Source organism: Toxotes jaculatrix, chromosome 15 (assembly GCF_017976425.1).
Source record: "Toxotes jaculatrix isolate fToxJac2 chromosome 15, fToxJac2.pri, whole genome shotgun sequence".
Classification (NCBI taxonomy): Eukaryota; Metazoa; Chordata; class Actinopteri; family Toxotidae; genus Toxotes; species Toxotes jaculatrix.
The window spans coordinates 9,386,672-9,407,997 of record NC_054408.1 but is presented as its reverse complement, the minus strand read 5'-3'; the positions used below and the strand labels follow the sequence as shown (position 1 = coordinate 9,407,997).

The following is a 21,326-nucleotide window of genomic DNA, read 5'->3' as shown; positions in this document are numbered from 1 at the left end:
AATTTGGTCATTCACCATCCACTAAAACCCTCCCCCCAACAGTGATTGTCCAATCACAGCTCAGCAAACTAGGAACAGAACAGCAGGCCTAGTTTTGGATTTCCCCATGTGTTAATGTGTGCATGGTACTGTCGAAACAGCAAAACTCGACATCCACGATAGATATTTGGAGGTTTGCGTCTTTTTTATGTCAGCTATAAATGTCAACATGTCAAACCAGCTAACCCAGTGATACATTTTACCTTTTAGTTCTTGATGCTACTACTGTCCTGCTCTTTTTTGGATTTTGGGAAAGTTTATACTCCACTTGTTTCCTGAGGTTAAGTTATGTTTGCCAAACACGTCTTGTCCTTCACTGACCTTGATGATGCTATCATCACATAATCTATCTTACAGCAAGAAAACAGATTGGCCATATCCAATGACAGTACAGTCATTCAGTAGTCCAGTATTTGTGCGCCCTTGAGTGTATTTTGGCATTGGCATTTTGGCCTTGTGCTACCATCTGTAGCCCGACTGTGCTATCATCAGACAGAGCACATGGTGCGAGTGTAACTGAGGACAAACGAACCAACAAAATGAGTAGAATGAGCGTGAGATATTTGGTTTCATGTTGTGGCTGGAAGATTGTTGCCCCATGGGACTCTGAACTTAATCATACTTTAGCCCTGGTCACTGAGAAATATGGCAATAAACTCCTTTTATGTCCTGTAACAAGTTGGAACTGTTTCCTCATTATTCTCCTGTGGACATGTTCTGTTACCAATTCAATCCATCACCCTCTCCCTCTCATTGCAAAACGCATACAGACACACACCGTGTTTTCCACATCAGTCATATGTGTCTAGTCTGTATTTTCGCAATAGGAAAGTTGGGTAAATAAGGTGTTGACGTTGTTCATCCTCTGGGATGTTTGCATTTGATTTGCAGACAGCAGTCAGGAAATGTTATGGTCGACAAAGAGGGTCCTCAGGGCCGTAGGAAAAATGTGACCGGAGTTTTGGATCACCACAGCAACAGCATGTGTTCCCCATCAGGCCTTGTTGTAAAACCTACATCGAGGGGCCGGCTGCATAGGAAACAATTAGATCTCTTTTAAATCCTCTCATATTTATTTCACTTTCATGAAAAGACAGGTTTTCAGTGCAGACCTTTTTTTTCTCAGGAGCAGAGACTAGGCCTCACACAGCAATGGTGCAACAGCACTCCATGATTTTTGAAACACCGCCCACGATTGTCAGGATCAGCATCTTACTGAAATCAGGAATATCAACTTAATGCCATTTACAGATGCACTCAAGATAAAAAACCTCATTCATTTAGTCGGGAAACCATAAACATGCATAGACCTTTGCTCTGATTTGCTCTCTTGCAAACTGTCCAGGACTTAGTGTTGCAGCTGGAATGGCTGTGGGTGTTGCATCCCCGTGTGGGAAAATGGAAAAACTCTTTCAGGCTGGCAAAATTGGACTGGGGGTTGGGCCAGCTGGATGGGTTGGAGGGTACAGAAAGAGACCTTGAGGATTACATGGGTATCCCTGAAGCTAATGTGACTGGCTAAAGTCCATGTCAAACAGGGCAAATATCACAGCTGGATATTTGTCTATAAAGCTCATTTTCCAAACTTGAGTCTTCCTGTTGCTGTGTGTTGTTTTATTTTTTTTTTTTAACCATTTGTAAAGTGGCTTGTAATGATGTTGTGAAAAGTGCTGTGTACATAAAGCTATTTTGTGATGCAACAGTGCAGTATAGGAAAACTTGGCTGTTAATCACCCACTAATGAACTCAATCAACTAATCATTTTTACAAGTAGTAGTAATAGGTATATATACTGTATAAAACAACTTTCTCATACTTTTCCATTACTCCTGTGGCCTCTAAAACTGTTTCACTCCACATATAATTCAGTAGACATACATTTTTGCCCTTGGGTGCAATGCATAATGTCTGAGAACAGGTTTGTTGAGGAAATTGAGTTTTGCTTGGTGGGTTTTTATAAACAGAAGGACGCTGCGCTCTGGGCGATCCATTGTATGGAGGGCGTAATGGCATTATGTGACAGTGATAAATCTAACAGTGGGATTATAGAAGCAGCACACCCATGATGGACCTCATTACGCACAGACGTACTCTCAGACACATGCCGACACCCGATACAGGCACACAGGTGGTTGGTCTCTGAGGTGAGGGCAACACCTCATTTGAGACCTTGCGCTGTTTCTCGCTTTTTCTCACATACACACACAAGCTGCAGCTGTGACCTGTTTAGACGCACATGTGCTTGGACCACAGACTCGAGACGTCTCATTCCTCTAACATGAGGCAATAGTGCAGGTGTCGGGCCCCAGAGACCCCTGGGATAACTAGAGGTTCAAGCTGTTCTGTTCTCAGCCTGGGATCCCCCCCTCGAGTCATGATCTTCAACACACACCCTCAAAGCACATGCAGACTCTCACACACACACACACACTTTACTCTAACCACTGGCCATTAGCAGCCCCCTCTCTCTGGTCTGGATGCTGTCAGATCTCTGGCACATGCGTGTGCACGTGGTCAGTGAAAATGACACACGTGCACACAGAAATTAATCTGAGTCTAAACACATTAATTCTAATGTAAACTAGGCTCAAAGCAGCCAAACCACTCTGTGCTGAATGGCTAAACAAAGGGCAGCAGACCTCCATGAGAAACAAAGCAAGTGACAACAAATGACTTATGTTGCTCTGAATGTCATCTGTTTGTATTCCTCCACTTCGTCTCTCTCTTTGCACATGAGACATTTTAAGCAGATGAGTCACAGGAACTTGTTATTGCGTAGTGGAGAACGTGAAGGTTCAAGTGATGTTTGCACAAATCTGGCTTGAGGTTTGTTTCCATGGCAACAGCGTATTTTAACTTTCTCACAGATGCTACCTCATTAGATGCTGTTTTTCGTACCTCCGTGTTCCACCTAAAGCCTGAATGGCCTTGTTTTTTTTTTTTTTGTTTTTTTTCCTTTTACTCACAGTAAAACGTTCATCAAGAGTTTTCAGAAGTAGGACATTTTCTTCCATCAGGGGTTTCGGAAAGATGGCCTCCCTGACCGCAGCCAGGAGATCTAAACACACTCTAATAGATAGCTAAACATCATCGACAGATGTTTGTTTATTCTGCCCTGAGTCCTCCTCAGGGCATCCAGTTGAGGACCCTCTTGTCCTCCGGGCGGTTCTCCTCAAGCTTCTACTCTAACCCCTGATTCCCCCTACTCCTCCAGGGGAGCAGACCCCCATTTCCCCCCTGGGGTATCATGTAGAAGGGATGTGGATCTTCAGGAAATGAGTCCAAGAAAAATGTGTCCAAGAAAAACATTTGAGCTGGGTCGCATGAGCAGTGAGACCACATCACCACCAAACTGTCTTAGCCAGACTGTGGGAGCCATAGAGACATTTGGTGTTTACGTGCTGTAATTCGCCTATCTGGGCCTTTCTTATCCTTCCTTGTTTCAGTCCTTGTTTCCTTTATTTTTTACTTAATTTCCTTCTTTTCTACATTCTTCCCTCTTCTCCTCTCCTTTTCCTTGATACACCTTTTTTCCTTAGTCATTCATTCCCTCTTTTCTTTCTGTTTCTTTCTTCCTTTCTTAAGTCATTCCCACCTTGCTTCCCTTTTTCACACCACCTTTCCTTCCTTTATTTGTTCTTTTATACTTTATCTCCCTCATTCCTTCCCTCATTTTCTTCATTTAGCTCTTTCTCTTACTTCCTCTGTAGTTTGCAGGAAGCAGATCAGAACAATCTGGTGCTTACTTCCACCTCATGCAGCGATCAGCTGGTGCAGAGATGTAAATTTATGCAGAATTTTAACTTCTTTCACAAGCTTTTGTATCTTTGTGTGCATTAGTCTCCCAGTCCGCTTTTGCCATCCTTTTGTGCCACTTGTGAAGCACTTTGAATTGCATTTGTATTGTATGAAAGGTACTATATAAATAAAGTTTGATTTATACTGTAAACACTCTTCAGTTGCAGTCTCCATTGCATTGGCATTCCTGCAGCAGGCAGCTCACAGAGACACTCACCAAGATTTCAAGTTTATTAGGAGGAGTTTACATGACTGAGTGTTGCGTGAATGTAGAAGCACCCTCTCTGGTCTGTAGATGTTTCTGTGGAAGTCCCACACTGATGACATCAGAGGATAAAGCTGACTTTGCAATGCATCAGTCGTCCCTCACCACATCAACTTCTGTTTAGATTCCAGTGTTATTTCTGAGGCGAAACAGTGTACAACTACTGGAAGGTTAAGCCATGTGAGACTGCAAGTATTAGCTTTGTTTGCAACAGATACGAATATCCATGAAAAACAGGCACGGAAGCACAGTTTATACAAGAATGAAGCTTTTTAAAAATAGCTAATAATGTGCATGCATGTGTGTCCTGAGCACAGAGGGTATTTCATTGCCAGGATCAGTCATGGACTAAATGTTCGTCTAGCATAGCAAGCATCTTCCTCATACTGGGGTTACGTGACAAGACACAACAAGACAAGTAGAAAACAGAAAAAAATCTTTATCTTTAAATTAAACTTTTAATCAGTAACTCTTTCCATTTCTTGAGGGAAAAAAAATGACAAAAAGGTCTGTGTAGTTCCCAGTGTTACCAGACAGACAGATGGAATAACAGAGGGAGCTTCCGGCCAGTTGTTCATTGATTTATTTTATTCCACTCTGAGGTCAGGGGTTTGCACAGTGGGCTATGTGTTCCCATCCTGTTCTTAGTGGGTCGTTCCCAAACCGTCTGCCCCAGGGGACAGTCTGGGTCCAGATTAAATTTACGGTGTCAGACGGGGGGAACTTTTAATAGATATGTGATTTAGAAATGAGAAATGCAAACACACCCATGCACACACAGGGAGAGGACTATGGTTACGACATTTTACACAGTGTGAAGAGCAGAGATTTTCTCAGAGATTTCTTGTTGAGGGTGAGATGTCATGAACACACTTGCTTAGGTTAAGTGCTGTAATGAAGTGGAAATGTAAATGCGTACGAAATCCAACTGCACTGAGAAAAGTTAGGAAACTGCACAAACATCCATACGTTGGCATGTGTTTGTTTTCATTTTCATTAAGGATTTATAAACCTCACATCTCACTGTGAACAATTTTTATTGGAACTTTTATTGGAAATGGCCCCAATAAACACTGGTTTGTTGAAGTAGATGTTGAATCATTACATGTGATCTTTCATTGCTGTGAACACAACAAACAAAATTCATCTCCACTGTGCTGAAGTGTTGGCACCAGTCTTAGACACAGATAGCTCTAAACCTGCACAAGGTTTAGAGCTAAGTATGTGAGCAAATATGTTTTTTGTGTAATTTAGGTGAACTGACCCTTTAAACCCATGTGTCCAGCAATCCCTATCTTGCACTTGAGCCTCTGGGTTGTATTATTTAATTGTAAGATGTCACCTTCCACCTCTGAGCAGCACCACAGGGTTCAACGCCTTGGAGATTTGGTTGAAATCAGCTGTAAACCTCTGCTGTTCAATGGGCAACTGCTCTTTCCTCATCTGGACTCTCACATGTCAAGTTGAACTGTCCAAAATCCTCCTCACACATTCCTACAGCTGCATAAGATAGAGCGGGGACATCTCGTTTTCAGTAATGTGTATGATAAATGAACACGGGTTAATCCCTGGTAAAAAAAATTTAAACAATGTTGTGGTAGACGAATAGCTAGGAAAGACTGCTGTGTCTGCTGTTCTTAACCTCTGTTTTACTTTTGCCTTGTTCAAGAGAGAAAAACTGAACTGAAAAACATTTGCCCTGTCAGCATCCCATCGTCCTACACCTTAGCCTAGTCATTTTGTTCACCTGGTTGGTGTAGGTTTTTATGTGTGTGTTTTTATATGTGTGTTTCTGTGTGTCCGTCGTGGTTAATGCCCCTAAAATGAGGTGAGAAGTGATCAAATTTTTTTAAAAAAAGCAGACACCAGTTGGTTGACCAGTATGGGCAGGGCTGGTGTTTTATTGCCCTTTTCAATCTGTCTGTTCTTGAAAATCAGTCACCTTTTGCTTTATTGCTGCTCTTCTCTTCATTTCTATCCTCTTTGTTGTTTAATCTTGTAATTTTAGTCTAGTTTTTTTCCTCCTGAGACATACCTCTCTTTTACCTGTTGGTCTTTGAGTCCCTGTTATTTGTCTGACTTTGTGAACTTTCCTGATTTTACTCCATCATAGCAGTATGCCTGTTTGTCTGGGGCTGATACCTTAAATGTGCGCTGTAAAGGGAAGTGAGTACTGATATTTTAGCCATGGAACACATCCATAAAAGACATAAAAATTTCAATGTACTAATGTATAATTTTGAAAAACTCATTCTTCTTAGTCTTAGAATTAAGCTCTCATATAAAATGCACAGCTTCCTTTAACAGTGTGTTACTCTGTCTCACACACACACATACAAATGCAACAAATCCTCACAATTGATAAGCTGTAAGCTTTTTGTCAGTTTTTACTCATTCAGATTGAAGGCCAAAGGACTGAGGATGCCAAATGTTGGGCACTATGCAGCATTCAGAGTCAGATTTGCACTTTTTGTGTCTGAATACAGTAAATAAAATTGGCTTGGTTTCACAACCCACGGTACCCAGGTTGTAGCCAAGTGACTGCTTTTGATTGCAATCAGAAGTTGAACTTGTGCAGGGTATTGGTCAGCTGTGATTTAGCTCCTGCTTGCTTCATTTCCTTCTCTCCCCTCTGTGACTCTAGTAGATTGGACTGCTGATTGATAGCTCATCGTATCCCATTATGGAGCTCACGAGACATGAGGCTGAAGATATGACGTGAGCCGGCTGTGACGGAAAGAAAAATAAAGGAGCACAGACAGCTACAGTTACAGGAAAGGCCAGAGGGAAGCTCATGTCTCCTGAGCTTCATGATCTGGTAAAGTCATGACCAGCCTTCAAAGACAGAGAGGAACTCAGACCTAAACAGACATGCATGCATGTATGTGTGGTCAGTGTCCTGTAGTGAGTCCAGGGTATGTATGTTTGAAGAGCACTCAGCTTTCTCTGATCTGGATGTCAGGATCTTTGTGTGCACAGGTTCAGAATTTACTGCACCTGGCTGCATGCTGACTCCCTCTTATATGCACTCATTCTGCATTTATACTTTTTGGGCCAGTCATATGGTTTCTGCTATATTTTTCTTGGTGGTTCAACTTTATGTTTCAGTTTTCTTTTCTCCACATAGTCTGTTATTAGCTGATTTGTGGGCTCAAATGTTGGTTACTCTTTGCCAAGCATGTACCAGAAGGGAAAGAATTCAGACAAAGGAGGGTTAGAATAGATGCAAAGGGGTGTTAGAAGTCCTCAGACTTTAGGGTGCAGAAGAGAGGAAATGCTATGTGGAAGTAGTGTTGAGCAGATAAGAATGGGGAGTACAGAGGTGTGGCGGAAGCAAAGAACTACTAGTACTTTGTTCTTAAATGTAGGCTCAAAAGTTATGCATCTGCCTGCTATACCTTTAATTTTGAGTGTTTACTATACATCCAGCATTTTGGCTGTTGTTTGCTGTAATACTACACAAGTATGCACTTAGAAACATCTCCCCCATTATCAGCTATAAAAGGAGGCTGGTATTTATCAGGCCTTTGTTTAAGTCATGCAGAAAGATAGCCAGCAGTTCACATAGTGTACCATGCAAGTGCTCTAGACAGGGATCTCATGTGCAGCCAAACACAAACACACACACACACAGAAACGAGCCACTTTTGAATTACAACACCATTCCAGCTTGCTCAACTCCTCCCTTCTGTCACTGTATATTTTGCTTCGCCCTCTGTGTGAATTATTTTAAAACAATTACTTTGACAGAATCATTTGTCTTCAAAAAATTAGCTTGAATAATATCCTTTTTATGAGAATGATGATTTACAACTGTTATTGTGTATGGGCAGAGCTCACCTTACTCCATGTGCCTGAGAAGCCTTTTTCCACCATAATAACAGAGAACATAATGGATCCATAACAGAGGAAACAGGTGGTAGTTTCTTTCCACATCTAAATTTTGCTAAATTACAGTTGTAATCTTGACAGGAAGGTGCAAATTATAAATTCTGACTATATTGTTTTTTTATTACGGAAAAACAAAGAATCCACATATAATGGCTAAGAGGATTTTGAATCACTTTTGTCTTCTGCGGAGATGTATAGACACACCATCAGTCATTAATACTAGGGCTGATACTGTTTGTGCTATGATACATGTTGCTCTCACCCCAGTCAGAGATGTTTACATGTTGTTGTTTTGCAGATATTTGGACTCTAAACCACTGTTCCACAGTTTTCTGGTTGTTCCGGGATTTGCCAATTGTTTTGACATTTTGATTATTGCACAGTTTCAGCCACACTAGTGGTGTGGCTCATTTGGTGGGTAGGACCATCACATTGGTCCAGGCTGAAATATCTCAACAACTATTGGATAGATTGCCACAAAATTCATTACAAACACTGATGGTTCCCAGACAATGAACCCTACTGGCAATGATGATCCCCTGACTTTTCTTCTTGCACCACCAGCGGATTAAAATTTTCAGGCATCCTGTGAATTATCTTAACATCTATAAGATGAATTGGCATAACATGTTTTGAACAGACATGGTTCCCAAATGATGAATCCTACTTCAGTGGTCCTCTGAGTTCTCCACTAATGCCACCACAAGGTTGACATTTATCTCAACATCCTTTAGATGAATTGCTATGAAATTTGGTACAGACAAAGAACTTTAGTCCCTTCTAGAGACTAGCATCATCAATAGCGCCATTGAACATCTACAAAACTAATAATATTCCCATCAGCCTTGGCTGTACTTTTTTTTAGTGCTAATTAGCAAACAAGAACACGCTAACATTAACAAACTAAACTCAGATGCTGAGCATGGAAAGCATTATACCTGCTAAACATCAGCATGTGACAGCTATCATCGACAGCATGTTAGCATGCTGACATTGGCATTTAGCTCAAAGTACAACTGTGGGTTTTTTTCTTCAGTTATGCACCAAGATTAAAGATTAAAGATTTATCATGAATGACTTGCAGAATAACCAGTATGGTGATACCATCGCCATAGTGGGCAAGATAAATACAGATGTTATCATATCTTGACTAAACCTCTGAATAATCAGCCACATCCTCTGGCTGTTTTCATTTGCAAAAGTAAAAAAATCAAAGCACAGACTTTATAACACTCCCATCATTCATGTGGAGTTTGAGCTGTTTTGACTGTTTTGAGATTGAAGCAGACACAGAACACACAAGGACGTACACAGGCTGCATGTACAAGCAGACACGCATCTAGCCATAATTTATGTGATGCTTTATCTCACACTCTCTGCATCATCTGATTTGTCTATGAGCTTGTTTGAATTGTTCTTTGACATTGTTTAGGCTCCCTGCAGTTTTATTAATTCCTTTGAGACCCTGGGCTCATGCTTCCTATAACAAGGCCCAGAGCATCTCTGTCTGGGGACAAACAACATCACTATGTTTGTTGGTTCTCACAGGAACACTGTCAGGCCCCCAAACCTCAGAGGCCATCCTTCGTTGACCCCATGAACTCACAGACCATACAAACACACCAAATTCCCATGGTGTCATCGTCCTCACGTGTTTTTGTTTTTTTCGACCGTTGTAAGTACGGTCCATATTCTTTTTCCACCCCACCAACCCTCATCTACTTTCAGCCCCATCTCAAGCATCTCCCCCAGGCTTGTGAATGACAGTAACAACAACTGAGTCATAACAGCTCAGTTATGTGTGAGCATTTAAGCAGTTGTTTTCTGCCTGTCAGGGGATTTTACCTGACCATTTAGACCAAGCTCCTTGGCACCACACTTGCACTGAAAATGTACTCGACACAACTTATATTCTTTTTTTTTTTTGTCTTTTTATTTTTTGGCAATACGCTGCAGCTCATCTGGCGTAGAGAAAATGCTATGAGGAGATAAAAATGAGATGTTCATATAAATTTAGCCGAGGTATAGCTTGAAGAACAGAAACATACTTCTTCTACTGCCAGACTCACATTTTCCTTGCTTCCTATCTGCCAGCCTGTCTTCTCTCTTTCATCACTCTGAGTATCATAATCAAATTGTTATATTTAGCTTGTAGATAAGGAGGCTGTCTGCAAATTCAAAGAGCCATTAAAATCAACAATATTTAAAATTTGCTTGGTCTCTGTGGGGGTCTTTGACCTCTGACACCATAGTCTGGCTTTATCTAAGCTTAAACCTTACTGCTCTGTCTGGCTTGTGTCACGTCGTTTGTCTTTTTGGGTTTTAATGGTTTCCCAGGTGAAACAAGATTATATTAAGTAATTTGTGTGTAAGAATCTCTCATTTTGTTGTCTGCTTGTTCTGTCCCTAAAAAGTGGAAAAGAACTTAAGGTCGTTCTTGTGATATTGAAATGTAAATGTATTCTTTTGAGCTTAAAATGCTTCTCTGGCTTTTAAAATCCCAAAAACTGGCAGTCAGTGTTTTTTTGTTTTTTTATCTTTCTGTAGTTCTTTCCTGACTGAACTAGTGCACTGTTTGACCACTGGATGGCTGTATACAGTAGGAGTGCTGAAGGAAAGGATTTTACAAGAAAAATAAAAGTGTATGTCTCCCCCTTGTGATAGAATCAGAAAATCACGTGAAAAAAATCAATGTAAAAATGTGGGAAATCTCATCCTGTTGCATTGTTGTGATGCTTTGCTTCTAAACCCTTGATAAAACTTGTCCCACTTTCAAATCTCTTTTTTTCTAATTCCTCCATTTTCAACAGGTAAGTTTAATTTTTTTTGTTACGCTAAATATCTCTAGTGTTAGCTTAACTTTTCTTAAACTTCTAACACTAATGATATTATTGATACAGAAAAATTAAAGTGTAATTGATTCTGATAAATTAAACTCTAAGCCAGTGTTCAGAAGCTGATAGTTTATTTGAAGTATTTTATCTGGGACATCAAGTTGATCAACTTTTTTTTTAACTTCTTGAATCTCAGGGTCACCCTGGGCCTCTTGGTCCTCAAGGTCCACGGGGGCCTTCAGGGAACCCAGGTGATCCAGGCATCCAAGGACAAAAGGGGCAAAGAGGTGACAGTGGCCCTGGTGGCATCATAGGTCCCAAAGGAGATGTGGTAAAATATCCTTCTCTTTTTTTTAAAAAATATCACAGTTCGAACACTTTTTTAAATGTGTAATTCTTGTTACTCCACAGGGAAGGACCGGCGTTCCTGGGTTCCCTGGAAACAATGGCATACCTGTAAGTCCATCCATCAGTCTGGATGAAAGCAGTAGAAGCTTGTTGTACGTTGACAGAGTATTGATTTTATGTGTGATGTGTTTTGACTGTTTTGATTTGATGTTCGCTCTGCAGGGCCACCCAGGACAAGCTGGGCCCAGGGGGAGGCCAGGTGCAGATGGTTGTAACGGGACACAGGGGGAATCAGGGTTACCGGGACAACCTGGCAGAGGTGGCGCACCTGGTTTTCCTGTAAGTGTTAGTTCAAATCTGTCTGTATGGTGATTTGTAAAATATATAAAGTCTGACCTCATTACCTTGTCTTTTTGTTTCCATCTCTAAGGGAACACCAGGCAGGAAGGGAGAGAAGGGAGACTCCCTAGAAGTGAAAGTGTACATGGAGCGTTTCAGGGTGAGGAAGAAGAGTTCTCCACAAATGTCACTTTTGACACCTGGCTCCTCAAAATTTCAAATTATACCTTGATATAGCTGCAACAAAGTCGAATTGATCTCATTAACAAATCTTTTAACATCCATCCACAGGGAGATCCAGGCACACCAGGGGCCCATGGAATATTTGTAAGACAAATTCAATTCAGTTAATTATCTGCAACTTACTGACTTACCTCAATTGCAATCTTTCCCATCTACTTTCATTTGATTTTTGTCAGGGGCCTCCAGGAAACCAAGGACAGCAGGGTACCAGAGGCTTGCAGGGACCAAAGGTGTGTGCACATGTGTATGTGTGCATTTGTTTAGGTTGGAAAATCTCATCTATTATAATACAAAATGCTTATTAGAATCCTGTTTTTTGTCTTCTACAAGGGTCCCCCAGGGCCGCCAGGTCCCCGAGGACCAAAGGTAATGTAACAACAATATTAATATAATGATAAAAATAATAAAGATATAATGTGAGACAAATTTGCTGTGTGAACTTGAATTTGAATTCATGAAGGCAACTTGAAGTGTTTTTTTTTTATTTTCTGGGCAGGGCGCTATGACCAAAGTCATTAAAGGAGCCAAAGGAGACCAAGTGAGTGTTTGTCAAATGATTGACTAATATCTGTTAGTCAGATGTTACATGAAAAATCCTGAATTAATTTAGGTCATAAATTATTTGATCTTCTTGAGATCTGTTCTTTCCCACGTAATAATTTGCAGTAGTGGAATGTAACTAAGTATATTTACTCAAGTACCAATTTAAGATCTTGTACTTTATTTGAATATTTTCTTTTAATGTTTCTTTTGCATTTCAGAGGAAAGTGTTGTTCTTTTTACTCCATTACATTTATCTGGCAACAAACATAAAACACAACACATTGTTAAAGATAAATGCAGTGGTTTCCAACCATTTTGACTGACAAATTACAAAATAACAGCAATTAATTAAAACCCCTTGTCACAGATACATGTGTATATGAGTTGTTAGCAGCTCTACTAAAGAGGAATTACCCTGCTAAACATATTTAAATTGCTATTTAAAGAGGTGACATTATCCAGTTTTATACGACAAAATCAAATATTAGTGCTAAAAAATTTATAGAAATTTCTGTCTCATTAATCATCTCATGTTCCGTCACATTTATCTTGTAACCTTTTGGATGGGGCCCAACCCCTTGGGTGGGACCAAGTAGACTAAACTACCAGGCCATAAATAAAAAAGCTCTACAGCAGTTAAATGCTGCTTACACATACATGACACAGTGTTAACTCATATAGAATAATATGTTAGTCACAGCAGGAGTTTTTCTATGTGACAGCTTTACTTTTATTTGCTGCCAATATTTCTGTAATTCTGCTAATAGGATTTTGACTGTAGAACTTTTACTTTTAGTGGAATATTTTGAATGTTCTGCTGATTTGCCACATGTTCTTAAGTAGAAGATCTAAGCAGCTGCTGATGATTTGTTTCTCTCTTGAGCTGGCTGACTTTTGTTTCACTTCCTACTTACAACACAGGGGGACACTGGACTACCAGGGCCTCCAGGAAACTCTACTCATCCGCATACTCTGCCCCCCTACGGACCTCCTCCGGTCTGTACTTCAGCAACACATGCTCATCTTTATTCATTACCCTGTTGTAATGATATTCAAAGATGGCCTCTAAAAGAGGAAACGGTGATTCATGTACCTCAAAAATACTGTCATTATTTTAGGGACCACTTGGAGAAAAAGGTGTGAAAGGAGAAAGAGGGGATCAGGTATTTTATCACTCACTGGCATTCACATTTCTATGCATGTATACATTTGTGCTCACATACTATAACATTAACACTTTAACATGTCACTTATCTTTCTTTTGTTTTTCAATTTCAGGCGGACAACAAAGGAGAAACTGGTGTCAAGGGATTCCCTGGAAATCGGGTTAGCACAGACTAATTTCCACACATTTCAGCAAAACTCTGACTGTGTATTTACTTCATTTCATGCTCTGTTTTTCGATGCTGTTCTAGGGTGAATCTGGTGCAAATGGGGCTCCTGGACCGAGGGTATGTTTGTGTAAAAGATGATTATTTAATCATTATTATGTTGTGAAATTAGAATAAAATGGCATTTTATAACTTGATGATGACAACAACTCTCGTTCAGGGGGATCCTGGTGAAACGGGACCACCAGGCAGAGATGGACCTAAGGTTAGGATGCAGCTGAAAATTGTTCCCTCAAAACTTTGTTTTGTATTGTAGTGGAGATCCCAGAGTTTTCAAAGACACCACGTTTGAATATTTCACTTAGTATAAACATTACATAGTTTCAAACAGTTAAGATCAGGATGGTTTAACAGCCTGTGAAGCTGTTCAAGTGACAGAAAAGGAAAAAACAATAAGATAATTCAGATGCAGATTACAACAACAGGATATGTGTGGTCATCATTTACAAGCAATGTGTCCGCATTCAGCATGTGATCTCATCTAGCCACATCTGATCTTTGTACACAATACATCAAAATGACAAGTGAAACGGCAACCACTGACCCACAAGGACTGACTTTAAGTTTGTATTTTAGGGAGAGAGAGGTGACCGAGGACCTTTGATTCCATCTGGCGACGCTTGGCCTTGGTCTTCAACCGGTAAGCTGATTAATACCAGGGAAACAGTGAAATATCAACCAATAGAAAAGAGGAAAAAGAGAGACACACACTGTCTGACAACAGGCACTCTTACAGTGTTGTTGCTGACGTGAAGTGAAACTCTGTGGGGACATTTCAGCTCTAACAGATTTGACAGAGCATAAAGTCAAGTGTTCAAGATAAATATGGACCTGATGAGAGTTATTAAAATTCATAGTATAGACTCAATGACCCTGAGGAACAATGGAGCTTCTTGTCCTGTAGGGATGTCATCTGGCAGGACGTGGACCAGGTGGTGTAGGGAGACAACTGGTTGAACAACAGTAATTAATGAAAAGTGATTGGTTGGGGAATCTAATTCGCTTGAATTCTACAGAACAATATTACTATTACAGTATGTTCAAATGAGGCTAAAAATGCTTTGTAGTTGTGGATATATAATCTGCTGGACAGCTGCATAAGAAATGAATTAAAGCACTTGATGCTACCTGTTGCAAAGATACTAACAAATATTTCTTCTGTTTGCTTTGGCTTGATAAGCTGGTCTTCCTGGTGCCCCTGGTATACAGGGTCCACAAGGAGAGAGGGGCCCAATAGGAGATCAAGGCTTCCCTGGACCCCCAGGACGCCCTGCCTCTGAGTCTCAGCAACAAGGTCTGTCAGCTGAAGCTAAACATCCACACTTTCATCCACAGTCTCAGACCCCTTGTATACAACTGCCTGCTGCACGTATTTGGCTCACCTGTTTATCACAAGAACCTTCATCAACACGCAAGTAAAGGACCAATATTGCAATAGTCATTTTTTCTAAGTCAGTTTCATTCATATATCCTGAAATCAAAAAAATGTCTCAGATGGATTTAGAGTCTGTACAACATATGACGCTGGCTGAGCTCTGGCTTTATATCCTTATGTCAGATAAGGGAAAAGTCAGGAAAAATTTTTAATTGCAAAAAAATGCATAAAAAAACTCAAGAACAAGAACAGACAATGGATCCCTCAGACAGACACAGATATGTAATAAATGCCGTACATATAGCAGTAGATACAATAACAGTGAGAGTCAAAATATGAAGAAAAATAATGACAGAATAAAGTATACAACATGAAGTAAATATTAAAGACTTTGGTGCAAAGTGGACATCATCCACAAAAAAATCCTTTCAATCACAAAGATCAATCAAAAAAACTCAAGTGATCTGTTCATACAGAAATATAAACTGCAATAAATCATGACAGTGTTCTTCAAGTTAAACCTCAGAGAAACTGGGAAGTGACAGTACTTGTTCTAAAGCCATCAGGATCAAACATTTTAGCTAAGTGACAAAAACAAATTGTTCTTTTTCGCGTCCTTTTGTCTCTGACAGTGTTTGAGACCTTCGGTCCATTTGGTATAAAAGGGGAGCAAGGAGAGAAGGGCCAACAAGGGGAACCAGGGAGCCCTGCTGTCAGTGTAGGACCCCCAGGCACCAAAGGACGCCAAGGGTTCAGGGGGTCTCCAGGACCTAAAGGAACATGTGAGTGAGTGAATGAGTGAGTGAATGGCTGCACATTTGTTTTGATACTACTAAACTAAGGTTTTTAATAATTTATCTCCTTTTGTTTCAAAAAATTTCTTTTTACTATATTTCTGTTTGTCCCTAGGGTCTGAGTATTTCAAGGGGGCTCCAGGCGGGAGAGGAAGGCCCGGCAGGCCAGGTTTTAAAGGAATGAAAGGTGCTGTAGCCATACTGTTTGTGCTAAAGACGCTTGTTGACATTATGAATTATTGTTTAAAAATGCAGACATTTAAAGTTTTTTGAAGTATTCACTTTTATGCGCCAGATTGGCGAATCAGTTCAGTTTCCTAAATTACTTATTAATACACCATGTCCCAACCTGTGGGCTCATTTTTATGTAACTTTAGGTGACCATGGAAAATGTGAGTGCACCACTGTAAACTCTCCATCGGGACAACCTGGTCCTGCCGGGGGTCCTGGTGATGCTGGGATGACTGGAGAGTTTGGTCAAGAGGGTGACGTAGGAGACCCAGGTCTCCAAGGAGATGATGGGTTTCCTGTAAGAAAAATTAAGAAAATCATGTTTAAAAAAATGATAATTTAAATCACATAATCTTCATTAATTCCATTGATCATTTTAAGTCCTTCTTTATTCCCTCACACTTCTGTGTTTTCTTTTAGGGCATTTCTGGGTTCGATGGGGCACCAGGCCCAAAAGGCCGAAAAGGGGACCCAACTGAGGCCACACAGAAAGGTGCAGTGTGTATGTTATTTAATTGCATTTACGTGTGTGTTGATGCATGATCATCAATTATAAGCCCATGTTAAATTACAAATTATAAATATGCGCATGTTTATGCAGGATATGCTGGGGATCCAGGTGATCCCGGACAAGATGGTGATCCGGGGGCTCCGGGTGCTCCAGGCCTGAACGGTTTGCCTGGTTTCCCTGGGAGCCAAGGTTCTCCAGTGAGTCCATCAGTCATGTCCATAATGACAGTGTAACATTGTACATACTCATTAATATACGCATTTCAGCTAATCTGATACTCTCCTCCTTTCCTTACCACTCATTGCTGCAACAGTAAGTGAATCCTACAGTATAATGATTATGCCCGTTTGTGTCAACAGGGAGAACGTCCCAGGGGAGATCGTGGGGACAAAGGTTTCCCAGGTCTGCCTGGTCGACCAGGTGCAGCTGGGCTGAGGGGAGAACCTGGTGCAGTTCTTGGGGCACCCAAAGGCCAGCGTGGTTTACCTGGTGATGACGGCCTCGCAGGCTATGATGGAGTTCCAGGAACGCCTGGCATCCCAGGTGAGCGGCACCTGACTTCGCCTTCCCCCCTCTTATCTAGTCTCGATATGGTGTTGAATATTTCTCTTTTGAGGCTTTATCTCTTTACAGTGATTTTACATGTTTTCACCTGCCAAGTATTTCATTTTACCCTGCCCCTCTGATCCTCTTTCGTGATTTAATGCAAAGCAGTGAAATGGGAATGACCATTAATGGCTTGTGATTAAAAAGAAGGAAGCATGTCAAGTATATTTTGCCATTTTATATACTTTTCTTTCTTTGCCTCCTGTTGTCTCCTTGATGCAGGGGCTGCATCCCTCAAACCAGCTGCAGCTGAGCTTGTTTGAGATAATGCTTGTGCTTTTGAATAACTCTTGTTACGAATGCCTCTCTCTTTCATTTTCTCTCATTTGCAACTGAAAGGCGGCTGTAGTCCAACAGGAGATGGAGGACAGGTGGATGTAACAGGTAGCTGGTATAATAAGGTTTTCACCTTATTGCTTCCTTTGTAACAACTCTCTTGTGCTTTGCTTTTGGATTATTTGACTTGTGTGCATGATGATTTGATGAAGTGTTTACAGTTTGAGAGAGAGAGATACTAGCTAATGTAATGATAACGCCATGTTCTGAAAAACAATCCACGCTGGGCAGCAGACAAAGTCACTTGCACCAAAATAGTCATTTCCACATAAACAGTCACTTTTACATAAAACCATGATGTTGCCCTGAAGACTGCGTTTGTATTATTTTATTCTCAGGTCCTTGCATTGCAATCCCAGGACCTCCTGGGTCACCTGGACCTCCAGGACTCAATGGATTACCAGGTTTCCCAGGTAACACAACAACAAACTAGTTTGTGTTGCCTGCAAGGAAAATAGCTTTGAGTCATTTTTGATGCCGTGTTCATATTTTGTGAACCAACAGGTCCCTCAGGCCAAAAAGGACCACAGGGTCTACTTGGAGGAAAGGGAGAGAAAGGAGAAACAGGAGAACAAGGCGCAGGTGGCCGCCCTGGACCACCAGGTAAAGAGTGACAAGAAAACATGGGGCAGTAGTCGGATAGACAGAATCACACATTATCTTTGACTTTATGATTCTCCAATAAAGGTTTTGCTGGCCCCCGTGGAGACCTGGGAGTTCCTGGCATCAAGGGTTCAACTGGCACCCCCGGTTTGCCTGGTGTGCCTGGCCGGCATGGGCCACAGGGTGAGAAGGGCTTTCACGGAGAAGTTTTGGAAGCATCACCTGGATCCAATGGTGACCCTGGGATGCCTGGGCTTCGAGGGCAAAGAGGCCAGTCTGGGGATCAAGGAGAGCCAGGCTATCCAGGTAACCATGTTTTCACATTATCACTTATTTAGGTTCAAGCTCACCAGTTTATTTCACCTTCCTTTTAGTTAGTTTCAGCATTAGTGGGATCACATGAAAGAATAAAGGATTTGAGAGCTGTTATCTAATGTTCTTATTCATCCATTCAAACCAGGAATGGTCGGCATGCCTGGTATGATTGGCTCCAAAGGTGACACTGGCCCTGCAGGCCTGCAGGGGGAGGAAGGGAGGCCTGGGCCACCGGGCCAATATGGCTACCCCGGTGACACTGGGCAAGCAGGTCCACCTGGGCCTCATGGTGCCGTTGGACAGCCAGGTTAGAAAAACATACACGACGACATACTCTGTCAACAATGTTCTTGTTTATGTCTGACATCCCTGTTCCTTGTGGTACATCATCTTGTTCACCAGGCTTCACAGGAGAGAGGGGAACTGAAGGAGACTCAGGCCCTCCAGGTCCAATCGGATTAAAGGGGTTCCCTGGGACATACGGTGATGATGGTGTCATTGGAGAGTATGGCCCACCAGGTGACCTAGGACAGCCGGGACCAGATGGACGCCCAGGAGTCCCAGGAATGAAGGGTTTGTTCCTCAGACTTTTACTTTAATAATCTCCTCCTTAAACAATATATAGTAGAATTAAAAATAAAATAATTCTGATGGTTACTTCTTCTGATCTGGCCATCTTTCCTAGGAAGCAAAGGGTCTCCTGGTATGTCAGGTTTTGAAGGGAACAGGGGTGATCTAGGGGTCAAGGGCATCGGCGGGGAGACAGGAGAACCTGGAGTGCCAGGCGAAGTTGGCCCAAAAGGAGTGACAGGTCCAAGTGGAGAGAAAGGTGAGACAGTTTTTTAAAATAAAATGTTTGTCATCTCAGTCCCTCATTAGTCCTCTGTGCTCTGTTGAGACCTCCATGTAGACTCTTTAACTTACTGCTGCCCTCTTCCCCAACATCGTCTGCCAGGTGATCGTGGTCTGACAGGGCCACCTGGGGAGAAACCTCTCATCCCTGCCCATGTCAGGAATGTCATGAAGGGTGCCAAGGGAAACTCTGGACATAAAGGAAGTCAAGGTTTCACTGGACCGAGAGGTGTGCAGCTACAGTCTGACATCAGTAACTCCTTCCTTCTCAGCTTCTCTGTCATCCCAAGCCTCTATTCCTCACATCTTACTCTTTCCTACAGGTTCTAAAGGTTTACCCGGTGTGCCTGGCCACGAGGGAGCTCATGGTTCTCCTGGAGACCCCAGCCATGAGAAAGGACACAAAGGAGATCCAGGTCCACAGGGGCTCCCAGGAATAAAAGGCATGCCAGGCTCAAGTGGAAATCGAGGAATTGTTGGTTTTAAAGGAATGTCTGGCAGCAAGGTGAGCAGAGCCATGTTGGGAAAATTCATGTCACTGATTAGGTATCTGCGCTAATTATTATGCCTTAAACGGGCATTTTACAAATGAAGTTCAGTTTACTTTCCTGAGGAGTGCTACTCAGCTTGTGAAAACAGTTGTATAATACTTTCTGTGGCTCTGTGGAGAGTTTTCCAAAGTTAATAAATAGCCCTGATGAACAGGTTTATCTTGGTTTGGCCCTGAGACTTAAAGCAGCTATAATAAATATATTTTTATTAACAGTTTTAACATTAACATCACATGGCTACTTGTATTTGAAAGGGGTCACTTGTAATAATGAAACCACAAAGAATTATCACACAACTCTTCAGTTTTCCTTTATCAGATGATTGAGCTCATGGTTTTGATTTTACAACCCGCAACTTTACTGTTTTGGTTCACTCTCACCACTCTCACAGAACTATTTGCTGCTGCATGGGGGGACTTTTTGTTTTGAAAAAGCATAAAGCAGAGCACATCACCTGTCCAGCACCAAGTGCAGACAGAGGAAGCTAGCAACTAGCAAGTGAAGTTAGGCGAGCATTTAGAGATGTCTGACTGGCATCTAGAAATGTCAGAAGTGGGTGTTTAACTGGAATGAGGGTCTAATGAAATATGTGATTCAGCTGCAAGATGGAGAATGGAACTCCATAATTTGGCCATTCCTTTTTTTATTCTGTCTCCAGTACACCCCCCTACAATATACAATATTTAATTGCTGGAGTAACCTTTTACATTACATTTTCAATTATTGCACTCACCCCTTCACAGTGCCATCATTTTTGTAATTTTACTATTATTTTGTAGCTACTAAAACATGTTTAATACATTACTTTCATCACAAAATCTCAGGCAAGGGAGTGATATTTTCAAATGTTTGATGTGTTTGTTAATTACTCTTCTATTACTTTTCAGGGAATTAAAGGAAGTCCTGGTGCCTATGGTGCAACAGGAGACACAGGAAGGAAGGGAGTCAAAGGTACAACTTCAAACCCTAAACTTGTGGGGATTTATCTTTGTGATCCAAATATTTTAAGTGTTAGTAAATTTTGGATGGAATGCTATTACAGGTGATAGAGGCCTTCGTATAGACCTTCCAGGAATTCCCGGATTGAGAGGAGAGGATGGTTTTGAAGGAGTGCCAGGTACACCCTCATACAACTTTTGTTACTTCTCCTCAGCACCAGTTCATCAGGTGTTCATCAGCGCCAGTTTGTAATTAAAGGCTCATACTTGGCAGATATGAAATGTTTGAATCTCCTCTTACAGGCCAAAAAGGGTTATTTGGAAATACTGGGGATAGGGGTGGACCTGGTTTTGATGGTATCGAAGGCAAAAGGGGAGATCCAGGTGATCCAGGAATACCAGGAGACCCAGGTAAGAGATTGCATTTACTTCCTTATCATGCACTTTCCAATTTAGTGTCATGTTATCGTAAATCTTACAAATTGTCACAGAATTATATTGCAGTCCCTCGGCCTCATACATA

The 21,326-nt window shown here is 41.4% G+C and overlaps 1 protein-coding gene across 3 annotated transcripts in view; it reads left to right on the top strand.

Moving 5' to 3' along the window:
- The window catches only part of col4a2 (collagen, type IV, alpha 2), a 52,709-nt gene that overhangs the window by 24,864 nt on the left and 6,519 nt on the right, over nt 1-21,326 (top strand). For 2 of the 3 annotated variants that reach the window (XR_005895393.1, XM_041057471.1), the window contains exons 6-38: nt 11,024-11,158; nt 11,239-11,283; nt 11,398-11,514; nt 11,606-11,674; nt 11,806-11,841; nt 11,934-11,987; nt 12,088-12,123; nt 12,254-12,295; nt 13,222-13,296; nt 13,419-13,463; nt 13,579-13,626; nt 13,716-13,751; nt 13,852-13,896; nt 14,268-14,331; nt 14,872-14,985; nt 15,699-15,848; nt 15,976-16,047; nt 16,238-16,389; nt 16,512-16,584; nt 16,693-16,799; nt 16,962-17,145; nt 17,548-17,592; nt 17,883-17,957; nt 18,049-18,147; nt 18,232-18,453; nt 18,608-18,769; nt 18,865-19,035; nt 19,148-19,291; nt 19,418-19,543; nt 19,638-19,819; nt 20,753-20,816; nt 20,908-20,982; nt 21,107-21,214. Coding sequence is in view for 2 of the 3 variants with exons in the window: in XM_041057471.1 (XP_040913405.1) it covers nt 11,024-11,158; nt 11,239-11,283; nt 11,398-11,514; nt 11,606-11,674; nt 11,806-11,841; nt 11,934-11,987; nt 12,088-12,123; nt 12,254-12,295; nt 13,222-13,296; nt 13,419-13,463; nt 13,579-13,626; nt 13,716-13,751; nt 13,852-13,896; nt 14,268-14,331; nt 14,872-14,985; nt 15,699-15,848; nt 15,976-16,047; nt 16,238-16,389; nt 16,512-16,584; nt 16,693-16,799; nt 16,962-17,145; nt 17,548-17,592; nt 17,883-17,957; nt 18,049-18,147; nt 18,232-18,453; nt 18,608-18,769; nt 18,865-19,035; nt 19,148-19,291; nt 19,418-19,543; nt 19,638-19,819; nt 20,753-20,816; nt 20,908-20,982; nt 21,107-21,214 (3,172 nt within the window). In the remaining variant the exon portion in view is untranslated. The remainder of the gene's footprint in view (nt 1-11,023; nt 11,159-11,238; nt 11,284-11,397; nt 11,515-11,605; nt 11,675-11,805; nt 11,842-11,933; nt 11,988-12,087; nt 12,124-12,253; nt 12,296-13,221; nt 13,297-13,418; nt 13,464-13,578; nt 13,627-13,715; nt 13,752-13,851; nt 13,897-14,267; nt 14,332-14,871; nt 14,986-15,698; nt 15,849-15,975; nt 16,048-16,237; nt 16,390-16,511; nt 16,585-16,692; nt 16,800-16,961; nt 17,146-17,547; nt 17,593-17,882; nt 17,958-18,048; nt 18,148-18,231; nt 18,454-18,607; nt 18,770-18,864; nt 19,036-19,147; nt 19,292-19,417; nt 19,544-19,637; nt 19,820-20,752; nt 20,817-20,907; nt 20,983-21,106; nt 21,215-21,326) is intronic. The other variant, XM_041057472.1, reaches the window with a different exon arrangement.